We start from the raw sequence: 12,989 nt of genomic DNA on the forward strand, positions 1-12,989 counted from the left end.
ATTCATTCCGCGGTTTCTGTATTTGTTGCCGCTTCTGCAATAATATATGAAAATAAATGTGGTAGCACTCATTTCCGTCCGTTTCCGCTTCGTTTTCATCCCTAACTGTTATTTTTATGCTGCATTTAGATTTATATACTATTACTATGTCTCAAGAAATAATTGTCCACCATGTGACCGCAAAAACCAAGCAAGTGGGTAATTTGTCACCGATTGAATAAAAAAATCAACCGTGATGCTGAGCACTAACACTAGGAATTTAGTGGCCAGTGAGATCAGCACGGCGAGATTTGATCCCAAATGCCCAACTATTCCCCAGATGGACTAAAATAACAAAGCCAGGGGCCTCTTCGCAATTCGCACCACCGGTCCACCGCCCACGTCCAGATCCACCCGGCCGTCGCCGTGGTCTTCCTCCTCCGCCCCGCCCCGCCCCCCGACGGCGAGACTCCCCTCCGGACTCCGTCGAGAGGATCGTCGAGGACGTCGCCATGGACCTCTCCCTCAACCCCTTCTCCTCCGGCACGCGTCTCCGGTGAGCCTCCTCGGATCGCGCCCGTCCGCCCGCCCAGCGCCCCCCTTAGATCCGTCGCGTCGTGTAACATCGCCCCGTGGCGTCTCTGCAGGGACATGATACGCGCGATACGCGCCTCCAAGACGGCCGCCGAGGAGCGCGCGGTGGTGCGGCGCGAGTGCGCGGCCATCAGGGCGGCCATCAGCGACAACGACCAGGACTACCGCCACCGCAACATGGCCAAGCTCATGTTCATCCACATGCTCGGCTACCCCACGCATTTCGGCCAGATGGAGTGCCTCAAGCTCATCGCCGCCTCGGGCTTCCCCGAGAAGCGCATCGGCTACCTCGGCCTCACGCTGCTGCTCGACGAGCGGCAGGAGGTCCTCATGCTCGTCACCAACTCCCTCAAGCAGTATCCGACTCGCCCGCCTATGCTTGCTTACATTTGCCGCCGCTTGTTCGTCGATATTGTTATACAATGCCATGCTGATCTTTGAGTAATTGCTAGTACTTAACGTGGGCAGAGATCTTAACCACTCCAACCAGTTCATCGTGGGCCTTGCGCTCTGTGCCCTGGGGAACATTTGTTCCGCCGAAATGGCGCGCGACCTGGCGCCCGAGGTGGAGAGGCTGTTGCAAACTAGGGACCCAAACACGAAGAAGAAGGTGCCCATCTTTTTATCATGATACTTCAGTCCCTTCTAAAGACTGTTTTGAGCACCATGGCAGTAGTCTGATACTAGTTATTATTTGTATGCTTCAAACCTGCAATGCTCCTTCCATCCCTTGCATAAGAACTGAGAAGGCCTACATGATAGTGTACCTGTATGCTATAGGTAGTTTAGCATCAGTAATTTTGCACTCAAACACCAACTCGTTACTTCTGGGGTGTTCTAATCAATACCATCATTTTTTCGAAGCTTACATTCTGCGCATTTCTTGTCTTGTTGTTTTCATTCTGCGTAGGTGTTGCTCGTTTTGGGTAGTCTTAGAATATTTTTGGGACGACTATTATTGATTATATACCACTCCTGTTTGCAGGCTGCCTTGTGCTCTATACGGATTGTAAGAAAAGTTCCAGATTTGGCAGAGAACTTCATGGGTTCTGCTGCATCCTTACTCAAGGAAAAACATCACGGGGTTCTGATATCTGTTGTCCAGCTCTGTACAGAACTCTGTAAAGCAAGCAGAGAAGCATTGGAGTACTTGAGAAAGGTAACAGCACTATTTTATGGACCATAGCGGAAACCATTAGCATCGGTCCCAGTCCCTGCTCCTTCAGATCGTTCATTCGGTGATGCATTGATGCAACAATGTCATTTTACATCATTGCTATAATATTTTCATCATTATTTGGTAAATGTTCGTTTCCAATGTTGTGTTCACCAAAAGAAGCAAAAACATTTCTGTGTTCTTGTCTATAACTATATTCATAAAATTCTTGTTAGATTGTACTCCCTCTGTATCAAAAAATAAGACGTTTTTGTAGGCTAGTTTAGCCTACAAAACGTCTTATATTTTGGTACAGAGTAGTACATGCAAGACTATTGCAAATATTTATATATATTTTTGACAATAATTATTTAGCATTCTGACAAAATCTTGCTGTTTCAGCACTCCGTCGAAGGGTTGGTCCGGATACTGAGAGACGTGTCCAACAGTTCATATGCTCCTGAATATGACATTGCTGGCATCACAGATCCATTCTTGCACATCCGAGTTCTTAGACTCATGCGGACATTGGGTCAAGGGGATGCAGACTGCAGCGAGCATGTGAATGATATTCTTGCCCAGGTAATTTGTTCATCCTTGGTTTTACACGAAACAAAATTTCAATTCAGAGTCCATAAGCTCCCATCAAATTAGTGAACTAGATATTTGTTGTTACAAGCTACATATGAACATTAGTCACATGCTGTACAGCAAAATGATCTCTCCCCTGTAATGAAACTACTACTAGCAATTTATAACTTCTTTTAGGCATTCTTCCACTTAGGTCTTGCTAAGAGTACTGTTATACATGGACTATGAAACCTGGTAGCATGACTATTTTTTTGCCTTTGCTGTGTTATTATTTTTAATAGCTTGTTTCTTGGTTATCCGTTACACTTGCCCCCTGTGTATCTTATACTGGTAGTTCATAGTTAACACATGTACTGGATTTCCAGGTTGCAACGAAAACTGAGTCAAACAAAAATGCTGGAAACGCTATTTTATATGAATGTGTTGAGACCATAATGGGCATTGAAGCTACTAGTGGTCTGCGTGTGCTGGCAATTAATATTTTGGGTAGATTCTTGTCCAACCGTGATAACAATATAAGGTAAATTTCCTCTCGCTCTTGGATAACTGATACCCATCGTAACAAAGAGGTTAATTATTTGTGGTTTTTTGGGCTATTTTTGGGTCTGGAGTTCTGACTTGTCTCTGTAGCAGACGAGCATAGTTCCAACCACTATTACTTGCTGGTTATATGAATACAATTGTTCTCGAATTTCAGAAATGAATAGAGCACTTGCACCATCAAGTTGTTTTAAAATATTCTACAATCTCCCGTAAATGTAATTAGGAGAGTGACCCATGCGGTACTCATTTGCAGGGCTAGATTTGATCTGTATAATCATATCTGGTATTAGTTCAGCTGTTTGTTTTCCCATAGGTCAAAAACTTAGAGTTAATGTCAATTCTGGAGGCCCAAGATGATTCCATCTTAAAGATCTCCCTTATCTCTTAATTCTCCGCCATTATAATCTGGACCCACTACAATCTGTGGACCATATTTTTTGGCCCATGTGGACGAATGTTGGGGGATCTTTTTCTGCTGCTTTAAAAGCTTAATAGATAATAGATACTTTACTTACTATGGACACTGTGTTTTCAGATACGTTGCTCTGAATATGCTAATGAAGGCCATGGCAGTGGACACACTAGCAGTGCAGAGGCACAGGGTAACAATATTGGAGTGTGTCAAGGTAATCAATCATACAGTTCTATGGTGTAATATGCTTTAGGCTTATTGTTTTTCTTCTGGGGATTCCTTTTTCTTCCCCTTAAAAATTTGCAATCACGTATGCACTCTCAGGATGCAGATGTCTCTATTCGCAAAAGGGCCCTTGAACTTGTTTACCTACTCGTCAATGACACGAATGTAAAGCCTTTGACTAAGGAGCTTGTTGATTACCTAGAAGTAAGTGATGATGACTTCAAGGAAGACCTCACGGCAAAAATATGCTCAATAGTTGAAAAGTAAGTCTTGGCACATTCATCATCTCTACTGGCTTTTGGAAGAACATCTGATTTGCTACCCTAGTTGCTCCAAAGATTGGTTGTACATCACTGTTGTTACATATGTCTTGGAACAATTAAATTTTTGTTCACCTAATGAAATAAATGATGGAATTTTCTTGTTGTACTGTAATTTGTTCTCCTCCCCATAGGGTGACAATGGAAGTTAAACTAAGGGTATACAAATCAGGTTAACAAGAGGGGGCAGTTTCTTTATTTCATTTGGTATTTTTAGTCCTTGTCTTTTCAACTGCTCGTTCTTTTGCCTGTTGGAATATAGCAGAAGGCTTTAAGCACTGGGGAGAATATCATGATGTGAACCTAACTCTAGGTGTCATGTTGGATATACTATAAGATAGCATCTTCTAACAAATTTTCTGTCATTTCATGCTATCTTTTACAGGCTATAACATAAAATAAAAATAGTTCAGAAATCTATCCTTGGGTCTTTTTCATGCCTTTTATTCAATTTTGACAATCACATGAAGCTGTGATTCATTCCCTTACCCCCTTACTATTGCTTAATTGCATCACATGTTAATTATCAACTTGCTTTTAGATCCATACCTATCCTGTTTGATTTACAACTTTCTTATAACATGTTGATTACAAAATAATAACAGTTTTGTAATTCTAACAGGTTTTCTCAAGATAAGCTATGGTACTTAGACCAGATGTTCAAGGTTTTAACGCTGGTACGTGCATAAATACATTTTTCAGCCATTTTTCTCTCCATGGGTCATGGATATGCAAATTTAGAATATACCCTTGTCTATCCACAGACTGGAAACTTTGTGAAGGATGATGTATGGCATGCTCTTATAGTTCTGATAAGCAATGCGCCTGAACTTCAAGGATACTCGGTCAGATCATTATACAAAGCATTGCAAGCATCTGGTACACAGGTATGGAGGCATAATTTGTATTCTTGGTAAACCATGGGATCAATTTTCACCCTATCTGAAGCGCATGTATCTCTTCTACTTTGAACTGTGTAGGAAAGCTTAGTCAGGGTAGCTGTTTGGTGCATTGGTGAATATGGTGAGATGCTGGTCAACAATATTAGTATGCTGGATGTGGAGGAACCAATCACGGTGAGTTGATTTTTTTTACCAGCCATAGTAATTGGCTGATGCCTTTTCTGTTGAAACACCACTACTCACCATGTGATGAGAACTTCCTTTTGTAGTACTACATATTCTTGTTTACTTTCTACACACACAATGTGCATCCACTGTGCTTGAACTGCTGATTTAGTCCATATTTAAGGCTGATAAGGAGTAGCTCATGGATTTACTTGTCTGTTCCTCACATCATCTTCATGATCACCTATATTAGCTGTAGCGGTTGTCACCAGAAAAGTTACTTAATCATTCATTTCGCCACACGTCTGCATAAATGTTTCAGTGCTGAATGATGACTTTTTTTTAGAGTGTTAGTTCAGTTCATTAGTTCAATGTTTTCCCAGTGGATGCTGTCATTTCTCTGTATTTCATTTAATAGTAGTGCGCTTCAGTTCTACTATTGTCAAATGGTTTGGCCAATGCCTGAACTTGTTCAGGTAACAGAATCTGAAGCTGTGGATGCTCTAGAGCTAGCTCTTAAGCGCTACTCTGTGGATGTTACAACACGGGCTATGTGTCTCGTTGCTCTTTTGAAGCTTTCCTCACGATTTCCGCAAACTTCAAAGTAAGCTATTACTCAACTTGACCTTGCATTGTTGTTGGATAACCTACTGCATTATTCAAATGCGACTTGGCTTTTAGCAAAAACTGGCGAAGCTCCATGAATTAAGTTGCCTTGTTTCATGGTTCTACTTTGTAGACAATACCGCCGGCTATGATAATTGGGTCATTTCATTTACATTCATTTACTAAGCCTTTTGTCCCAAACAAGTTGGGGCAGGCTAGATATAAAACCCTTTCACGAGGACTTCCCAGGAGGTCACCCATCCTAGTACTACTCTCGCCCAAATGGGTTTCATACCCAAAGGACTGGCTAGTTTTTACGTTGGCTCGCCAAGCCTATCACAACCCTTAGATATGAAACCCTTTCACGAGGACTTCCCAGGAGGTCACCCATCCTAGTACTAGGTTTCATACCCATGGGACTGGCTAGTTTTTATGTTGGCTCGCCAAGCCTATCACAACCCTCCTCCTTTACCCGGGCTTGGGACCGGCTATGCCTAGAAGACATAGGCGGAGTTAATTGGGTCATCTACTTACCAATTCTCATCTCTATGTTCCACTTACACATGCGCATGAGCTATCTGTGCTTACCGATTATACATGTTTACTATGAAGACGATGCGATTTATGACAAATATAAGTTGAAAATGTCGCAAGCTTACATTTTTTATCTTTGTTGTCTTGTTATCATGGTGCATCAATTTCTCATGAATTGGTTTCTTTTTCATGAGCCTATACTAAATAAAATAAGTGTTGGTGACGTGACTAATTAACTACGACACTTACAATGTAGTTTCCTGGCGACGTGACAAAACTAAGTGTATCATTCTGTTCATTCGGTTCTACGATGGTAGGCACGCTGACAATGTTAATGCTGGAGCTTCAGTTTGCTGGAAGCCTCATTTGCTAGCCTTTTTTTTTCCAAATTTCTGTTTATGCTATCTTTTTTGTGTATGCCTTGGACTTGGAGTATGTGGTTTATGTTATCTATTACTAAAGTGATTTTGTCACCTTCCTGTTATTATTGCAGGAGGATACAAGCAATTGTTGTGCAGAATAAAGGGAATACTGTGCTTGAGCTGCAGCAAAGATCAATCGAATTTAATTCCATTATACAAAGGCATCAGTCTATAAAGTAGGTGACAGCTACTAGTCATTATTGCTCAGAATATGCACTAGTATCATAGCTCTTCATGAAAAATAGTAATCTTGTGAATGTTGGTTGGCGTGCAGATCATCTTTGCTTGAGCGAATGCCTGTATTAGATGAAGCTAGTTATTTGTTGAAGAGAGCCGCTTCTTCACGAGCAACTGTTTCATTAACTAAGTCTGCTCCATCCGCTGCTTCTGGAGGCTCACTTAAGGTTCCAAATGGTGCAGTGAAACCACCACCAGCTCCGTTGGCTGACTTACTTGATCTAAGTTCGGATGATGCTCCCGTGACTACTTCTGCCCCTAGTACCGCACCTAATGATTTCCTACAGGATCTTTTGGGCATCGGCTTGATTGATACATCTACCGCAGGTTTTGACTATTCTTTTTATTTCACATAAATTTACTTCTGACGTCTCTCTTTTAGCACAAATGAAGCAAGTGATGTTCTATCACCTGTTTAGTGATTCTGGTTTCTGAAATTTGGTACTGATTTGTCAGTAATGCATATTTGACGAGGGATTATTGCTTGAACAATGTCTTGTTTTGGAATGCTCGGTATTGTGCCAGTTCTGAGATATGTTGAGCTGTCCTAAACAGGCCCTCGTGTTGATTCTTAGCTGTATATGTGTACTGTTTGTAGTGTACATTGCTGGTTTGAGTCTTCCTTATGATGTCATTCCTGGTTTATGTCAGGTGGAGCGCCGTCTGCAAGTACAGATATTCTGATGGATCTTCTATCTATTGGTTCATATCCTGTACAAAATGGTCCGCTGGCAACATCAAACATAAGCTCTCCTGGCCAAGGTAAAGTAACTGTATTGATAATATTTTGCATATTTCTGCCCTGTCTGTCATCCATACTTAATTTATGTAGCACCGTGCAGCAGTGACTAAACATGCTCCTGGAACACCTCAAGTTATCGATCTTCTTGATGGTTTGTCCCCAAGTACACCACTTCCTGGTCCGCCCCTGTCACTTGATTATCTAGCAGCGTTCCTAGTCATTAGGAAATTAACCATTACTCTACTTGTGTTTGATCACCAGATGTGAATGCAGCTTACCCTTCAATCACAGCTTTCCAGAGTGCAACTTTGAAGATGACCTTCAATTTTAAAAAGCAGCCTGGAAAGCCTCAAGAGACTACAATGCATGCCAGCTTTACAAATTTGACATCTGTTACATTGACCAATTTCATGTTTCAGGCAGCTGTACCAAAGGTAGTACCTATGAAGTTTGAAATGTTGTCCCTCTGCTACTAATCCTTCCCAGCAGCGGATCTTCTCATTAAAAAAAATATGTTGACGCACACTTGCACTTAAGAATTAACTATATGATTTGTCTAGTTTGGTTTCTGTGGTAAATCTATAATTACTAACTTTTTTGTTTGGTCAAACGCCATATAGTAATTGGTCATTAATTTATCTTTTCTTCTCAGATAAAGCTCTGTCATAAAACAAATTACTTCTGTATCTACTCTCAAATTCTCAGGCATCGGCATCCTGGTTGATATGCAGTTCAGTTTTTTTTTTTCGTGTTCCTTTAAGATCACTAATTAAAATGTGTGCTGAAATTTGTTTGCAAATGACAAGTGGGTGATAGGACGCTTTTAATTCTATTGGTATTTGTGAACAGCGGTGTAGTCTGCATTACTGGTTATTGATCACATGCTAGAGATTGACAGTCCATCCGCCTGTGCAAATCTGTATTTCAGTTCATCCAGTTGCGCTTGGACCCAGCAAGCAGCAGCACCCTTCCGGCCAGTGGAAATGGTTCAATTACGCAAAGCCTCAGTGTCACTAATAATCAACATGGGCAGGTATTTGACAGTATGCCTGTCAGAGGGGAATATGACTTATTTTCTGGTTTTCTTTGACTACTGGTAGTTTCTTTATAAGCTTGAAAGAGCCTAAGTAATTTTAACTCATTTTTTGCATGGTCCTGAAAGTATTATAGATCTCATCCGTGTGCCAAAGATAACTGCTTCTAACATGTTTCCCACTTATATGGTGTATCCCGTACAGCCACTGATCTGTCATTTGGTTATACTTCAGTTCTTAAAGAAGATTTTTTACACCTACTGATTAATGTTCATTCCATCATGCGTCTATCAACAGTGAAACATAGATTTGTTCAAAAAGGAAAACAAAATATATGGAGATAATGCTAGGTGCAGCATGCTGTGTCCCTGAATTCATAAATGGCCACATGGGTCATTTGCTGATTTGCACACCACATGTGGGTAGTTGTCAGTTAGAATATTCTTGCATCTCTGGATGATCCATCAGTTTTATTGGAACTTGCTAATCCTACTCGATCCATTACTAGGGCGTCCTATAGTCAGCCTAATGATTCTTTCTGCAGACTTGAATTATGTTGTGAACTTGCGAGTTTGTGGTTATCTTTTGTTTTCTTGCGATTTATATAGTGCGTGGTTTTGAATTGCCTGCCTCACAGAAACCACTTGCGATGCGGATCCGGATTTCGTACAAAGTGAACGGCGAGGAGAGGCTGGAGCAAGGGCAAATCAGCAATTTCCCCGCCGGGTTGTAGTGCCACCTGTGTCTATAATGTTGTGATAGTAGCTCTTTCGTTTTGAGTGTGCTGCTCTGCTGGCAAAGGCGAGTTTTCCTTTTCTAGCCCTCCCATCATCATTTCTTCCCCTTGTGCTGCTTTTTTCCGATCACTAGTAAGTTATGTACACTAGTAGCTGGTTTTTGCTATTTACCCTTTACCTATACTGTATAGTAGCTTGCAGCGATTAATGACAACACACCTCCAGTTTTGGCAAAATGTATTCATACAAAGCTGTATATCATTCACAGTCGGAGGATAACCAAAATTTCCGGCCTCCCGCTCATTCACAGTCGGCAGCAGACCAGTGTCTTGTATTTACACCATGATGTTTGTTCTTCAATGTAATTACCTGTTTTCGTCTAACCGAACTCGTGGGTTCAGAATATCTTGCATACATGATACATGGCCCTTCACCCAACCATCTGTCAGGGAGGATTTTACATTTGCACAGCATTTGCCAACCCCATTTGAAATTCGAAACCCAACCGGTTTTGTTCGGTGGAAGCCAGGTTGGTACGGTGCATAGCTATTCAGGTGCATCTTACACCTTTATTACAGACTTTTTCATCATCATCATGATTATTTTTACGAAAATCCTTGGCCATGTGAGCATCTGGAACGGCAACTGATCTAGCTTTGCACATACGACCCATATGAAAAAAGTGTGTGGGTGGCTGGGTGCGCTCCATAAATGTGATGTGATCGGGCTGTGAAAGTTGGTGCCGCGTCCGGGCCATGTATGAATGCATGATCCCTCCATCAACGTCAGTGTCAGGCCGGTTGCACGCTTCAATGCGATCGATTGATCGCATCAGCATTCAGTTCCGTTCAGCGCCACTCCGGGATACCAGCTGCTTCCGCCAGTACTCCTACCGGGCGTTCAGGAGAGGCAGGAGCCCTTCACCCTCGCTCGTCACCTCGCATTTCCATCTTTGCCTGTCTGCCCGTATCCGTATGCAATGGTGCTGTGCAGCGGTGCGTTTGTCAGGCCAACTCCAGCGCAAGACCCTATCCAGACGTTCGCTTTGTCCGGATTTTGTCTGTTTGGGATAGCAATGAGTGTCAAAATAGACATGCGTGTCCGGCTAAAGTTGCAGGCGCCCAATGCTGCAGGCGACCCCAATTTGTCCGCCTCCACTACGCCCACCATGTCCTCGCGCCTGCCGCGCCCAGAGCCTGCGCCGCCTCGCCAGCAGCAAGCAGCCGCAGCCCCGCCGCAAGCTCGTGCCCCCCGCAGCGTGCCAGTGCCCTGCCCGCGCCTGCCCCGTGCACGGCCGCGCGCCACTTCGCCTGCCGCTCGCCCCGCCCCGGTCCGCCCGCCGCAAGCTCAGCTGCGCCTGCCTGTGCACAGCCGCGCCATGCCTAGCCCGCCGTGAGCTCGCGCTCTGCCTCACCGTGCGCCGCGCGCCCCGCCCCGTCCCATGCGCCCGCCTGCTCGCCGTGCTGCGCGCGCTGTAGCCTGCGCGCCCGCTCGCTGCCGCGCCTCACGCTCCCCGCCCACGCGCGCGCCTGCTCGCCCGCCCACCGCCCACGTTCTGCGAAGACGAGCGCCGGCGGGGACTGCAGCTGCTGCTGGTCCTGCGAGGTGCGCGAGCGAGGAGAGGCCGACGCGGGCATGCTCCAGAAAGAGAAAGAAAGAGAGAGAAAAAGGAGAGAGAGAGACCGATGGAGGTTGACAAGTGGATCTAGGCCCGGACAAAAGCGGACGGGGCAGACGAGAAAGCGTCCGTTCGCTGTCCGCTCGACCGCAAAGTCGAACCAAATTTGGGCTCGAGATGGGGCAAAGCGGACGAGAAACGGGCGTCTTTTTACGGATGGGGTTGCGCGTTCATTTGTCCGTTTAAACCCAAACGGACAGACCCGGACGGTTTTGGGTCGCGCGGTGGATATGGCCTCACCTCGCTGTTCTCCATTAACTCTTTGCACACATCCGGACACGCACGCTGATTTCGGCCAGCGTGCCCGGGTTGGGAAGATGCCGCCTGTTGGGAAATTATTACAAAGTAGGAGTAAAAAAAAATCGGCTCCATCCATCTTGGACAGCACAGTAAGTTGCATTGCATCTCTAGGGCAAAACCCAGCTTTCCGGCCGTCGCAGCATCGCCTACCAAAACCAGCTAAAAGGAAAAGGAAAGATGGCATTGACGCCGATGGATGTATCCCGCCACCTCACTGAATCTCAGTATTATTATGATTCATTTAACGGCGGATACGGACGCACGACCAAACGAGGCCCCGCGCGTCGTCACATGAGGCTACCACTACGCGATAAGCGCTGCAGTCCAAGCGATGGGCCGAGCCGCAAACTGTAGTTAATTTACGGTCTCTTGCAGCTGCAGCTGCCAGCTTTACGAGCGTGTCCTCGGCGGCAGAATCGGCGCGCGGTTTTGGCCGATGCGATGCGCCCACCATACCATACCTGTCGACGCAGCCATTAACTACGGGAGTACCTGGAACTCATCCATGAGATATAATTTGGTCTTATTTACTTGGAAAACAAGAACATATAACATCCAGTAGCGTCGCATTACCACTCACCCGCGAGATTGAGGATTGAGGGTGATTTAGAGTGAAGGCTGTGCACTTGTGCCATGCGTGCAGGCTCATCGCTTCCGTTCTCATCAGAGTCTTGCAAGAAAAAGTTTCGAAAAAAAGGAGTCTTGCAAGAAAAAGGAAGAGCTTCCAGGTGAAGCAACGCCCGTGTGCACGCGCTTTGCTTGCCTAAGTCGAACGTACTCCCACTAAACAAAATCGTACTGCCTGAGAGTTGGGAGTATTTGATGGGGTACTGAAAATTTGGAAGTAGGTAACCGGCACTTTGAAAGTCGCTCTTGTGGGAGTATTTGATGGGGTAGTCAGCAGTTTTTATACTAGTGCAACTACGCGCGCGAGCATACCTATTTTTAGGACAGCAAATCTGGACATTTTAGTAGATGAGACAAGTTTATTAGTTGTGCGAGGTTGGCAGTTCCTTCAGAAATGCATGGCAAATTTTAGAAAGAAGGGAAATTTTGCAGCAAAAATTGGCAAAAAATAAAATTAACGTTCGCTTGCCATCCCCTCCCAGCTAACGTCGCCAGTTATCGTTGTCGCTTTATTATGGCTAGCAAGCATGGTACTAGCAGCATTCCCTCCTTTTCTGCAAGGCACCATGAACTTTTTCTGGTCTTCATTACATGACTGTAGGTTACGATTTTCACTCTTTTATGTATATAAAATTAGTTCTAAAAATAAAATGCGATAGAAATACGACAACACCGTTTATACATGTTCCATCTACAAATAAAACCGTGTAAAATCAAGCGTGCCTTACATTTCCGCAAAATCAAGCGCACCTTGCATTTCGAAAAGGGCGTGAGCACTACCTAATACGGCCTGGTGATTTCGGTACAGGTACTTCCAATGGCAATTCTAGAGGGAGATTTACTTGCAGTTCTAACCAGAAGAAATTGTTTCCCTCAAAAAATCAAAAAAGAAAGAAGAGAAGAAATGAGTAGAGTTCATCATGAACCTAGAAGGCCACCCTGAATTTCTAAAACCGGCAGCACAGTAGTTTTGCAAGCACATACGTACTAATGGTGATCATCAGCAGATTCAAGAGCAGTCAAAAACACTCGTACTTCTAGTACTAGAAATTAGCTCTAGAGAGTTTGCAAGTCGCAACCAAGTACGAACGCGGTGCACCGTACCAAGAAAACAAAAAAAACAGCATTTTTTTCTTCTTCTTTTCATTCATGGTGTCACGACTCCCCGACGCTCCTCCTCGGCCA

General features: G+C 44.3%; 1 protein-coding gene across 4 annotated transcripts; it reads left to right on the forward strand.

Annotated features, from left to right (window-relative positions):
* The first annotated feature begins 343 nt into the window (after positions 1-343).
* Positions 344-9,518, forward strand: LOC119328809 (AP-1 complex subunit gamma-2-like). 4 transcript variants are annotated; one of them, XM_037601796.1, is made up of 19 exons: positions 344-535; positions 627-929; positions 1,042-1,183; positions 1,559-1,732; positions 2,132-2,311; positions 2,686-2,840; positions 3,399-3,489; positions 3,600-3,763; positions 4,443-4,497; positions 4,585-4,707; positions 4,801-4,896; positions 5,364-5,491; positions 6,521-6,625; positions 6,724-7,013; positions 7,338-7,448; positions 7,529-7,591; positions 7,690-7,862; positions 8,357-8,461; positions 9,100-9,518. In XM_037601796.1, the coding sequence occupies exons 1-19, from the start codon at positions 492-494 to the stop codon at positions 9,193-9,195; spliced, it is 2,598 nt and encodes an 865-aa protein (XP_037457693.1). In that variant the 5' UTR covers positions 344-491; the 3' UTR covers positions 9,196-9,518. The 4 variants fall into 4 exon arrangements, with proteins under 4 accessions (XP_037457693.1, XP_037457691.1, XP_037457692.1 ...); XM_037601794.1 differs by having other exon boundaries at positions 345-535; positions 7,529-7,606; XM_037601795.1 differs by having other exon boundaries at positions 345-535; positions 7,532-7,606.
* The last annotated feature ends 3,471 nt before the right edge of the window (positions 9,519-12,989 follow it).

This window comes from Triticum dicoccoides, chromosome 7A, assembly GCF_002162155.2.
Source record: "Triticum dicoccoides isolate Atlit2015 ecotype Zavitan chromosome 7A, WEW_v2.0, whole genome shotgun sequence".
Lineage (NCBI taxonomy): Eukaryota > Viridiplantae > Streptophyta > Magnoliopsida > Poales > Poaceae > Triticum > Triticum dicoccoides.

Coding starts and splice junctions, on each gene's coding strand:
- LOC119328809 (XM_037601794.1), top strand. CDS start 492: ATGGACCTCTCCCTCAACCCCTTCTCCTCCGGCACGCGTCTCCG. Junction 1,733..2,131: donor CATTGGAGTACTTGAGAAAG/GTAACAGCACTA, acceptor TTGCTGTTTCAG/CACTCCGTCGAAGGGTTGGT. Junction 5,492..6,520: donor CGATTTCCGCAAACTTCAAA/GTAAGCTATTAC, acceptor TTATTATTGCAG/GAGGATACAAGCAATTGTTG.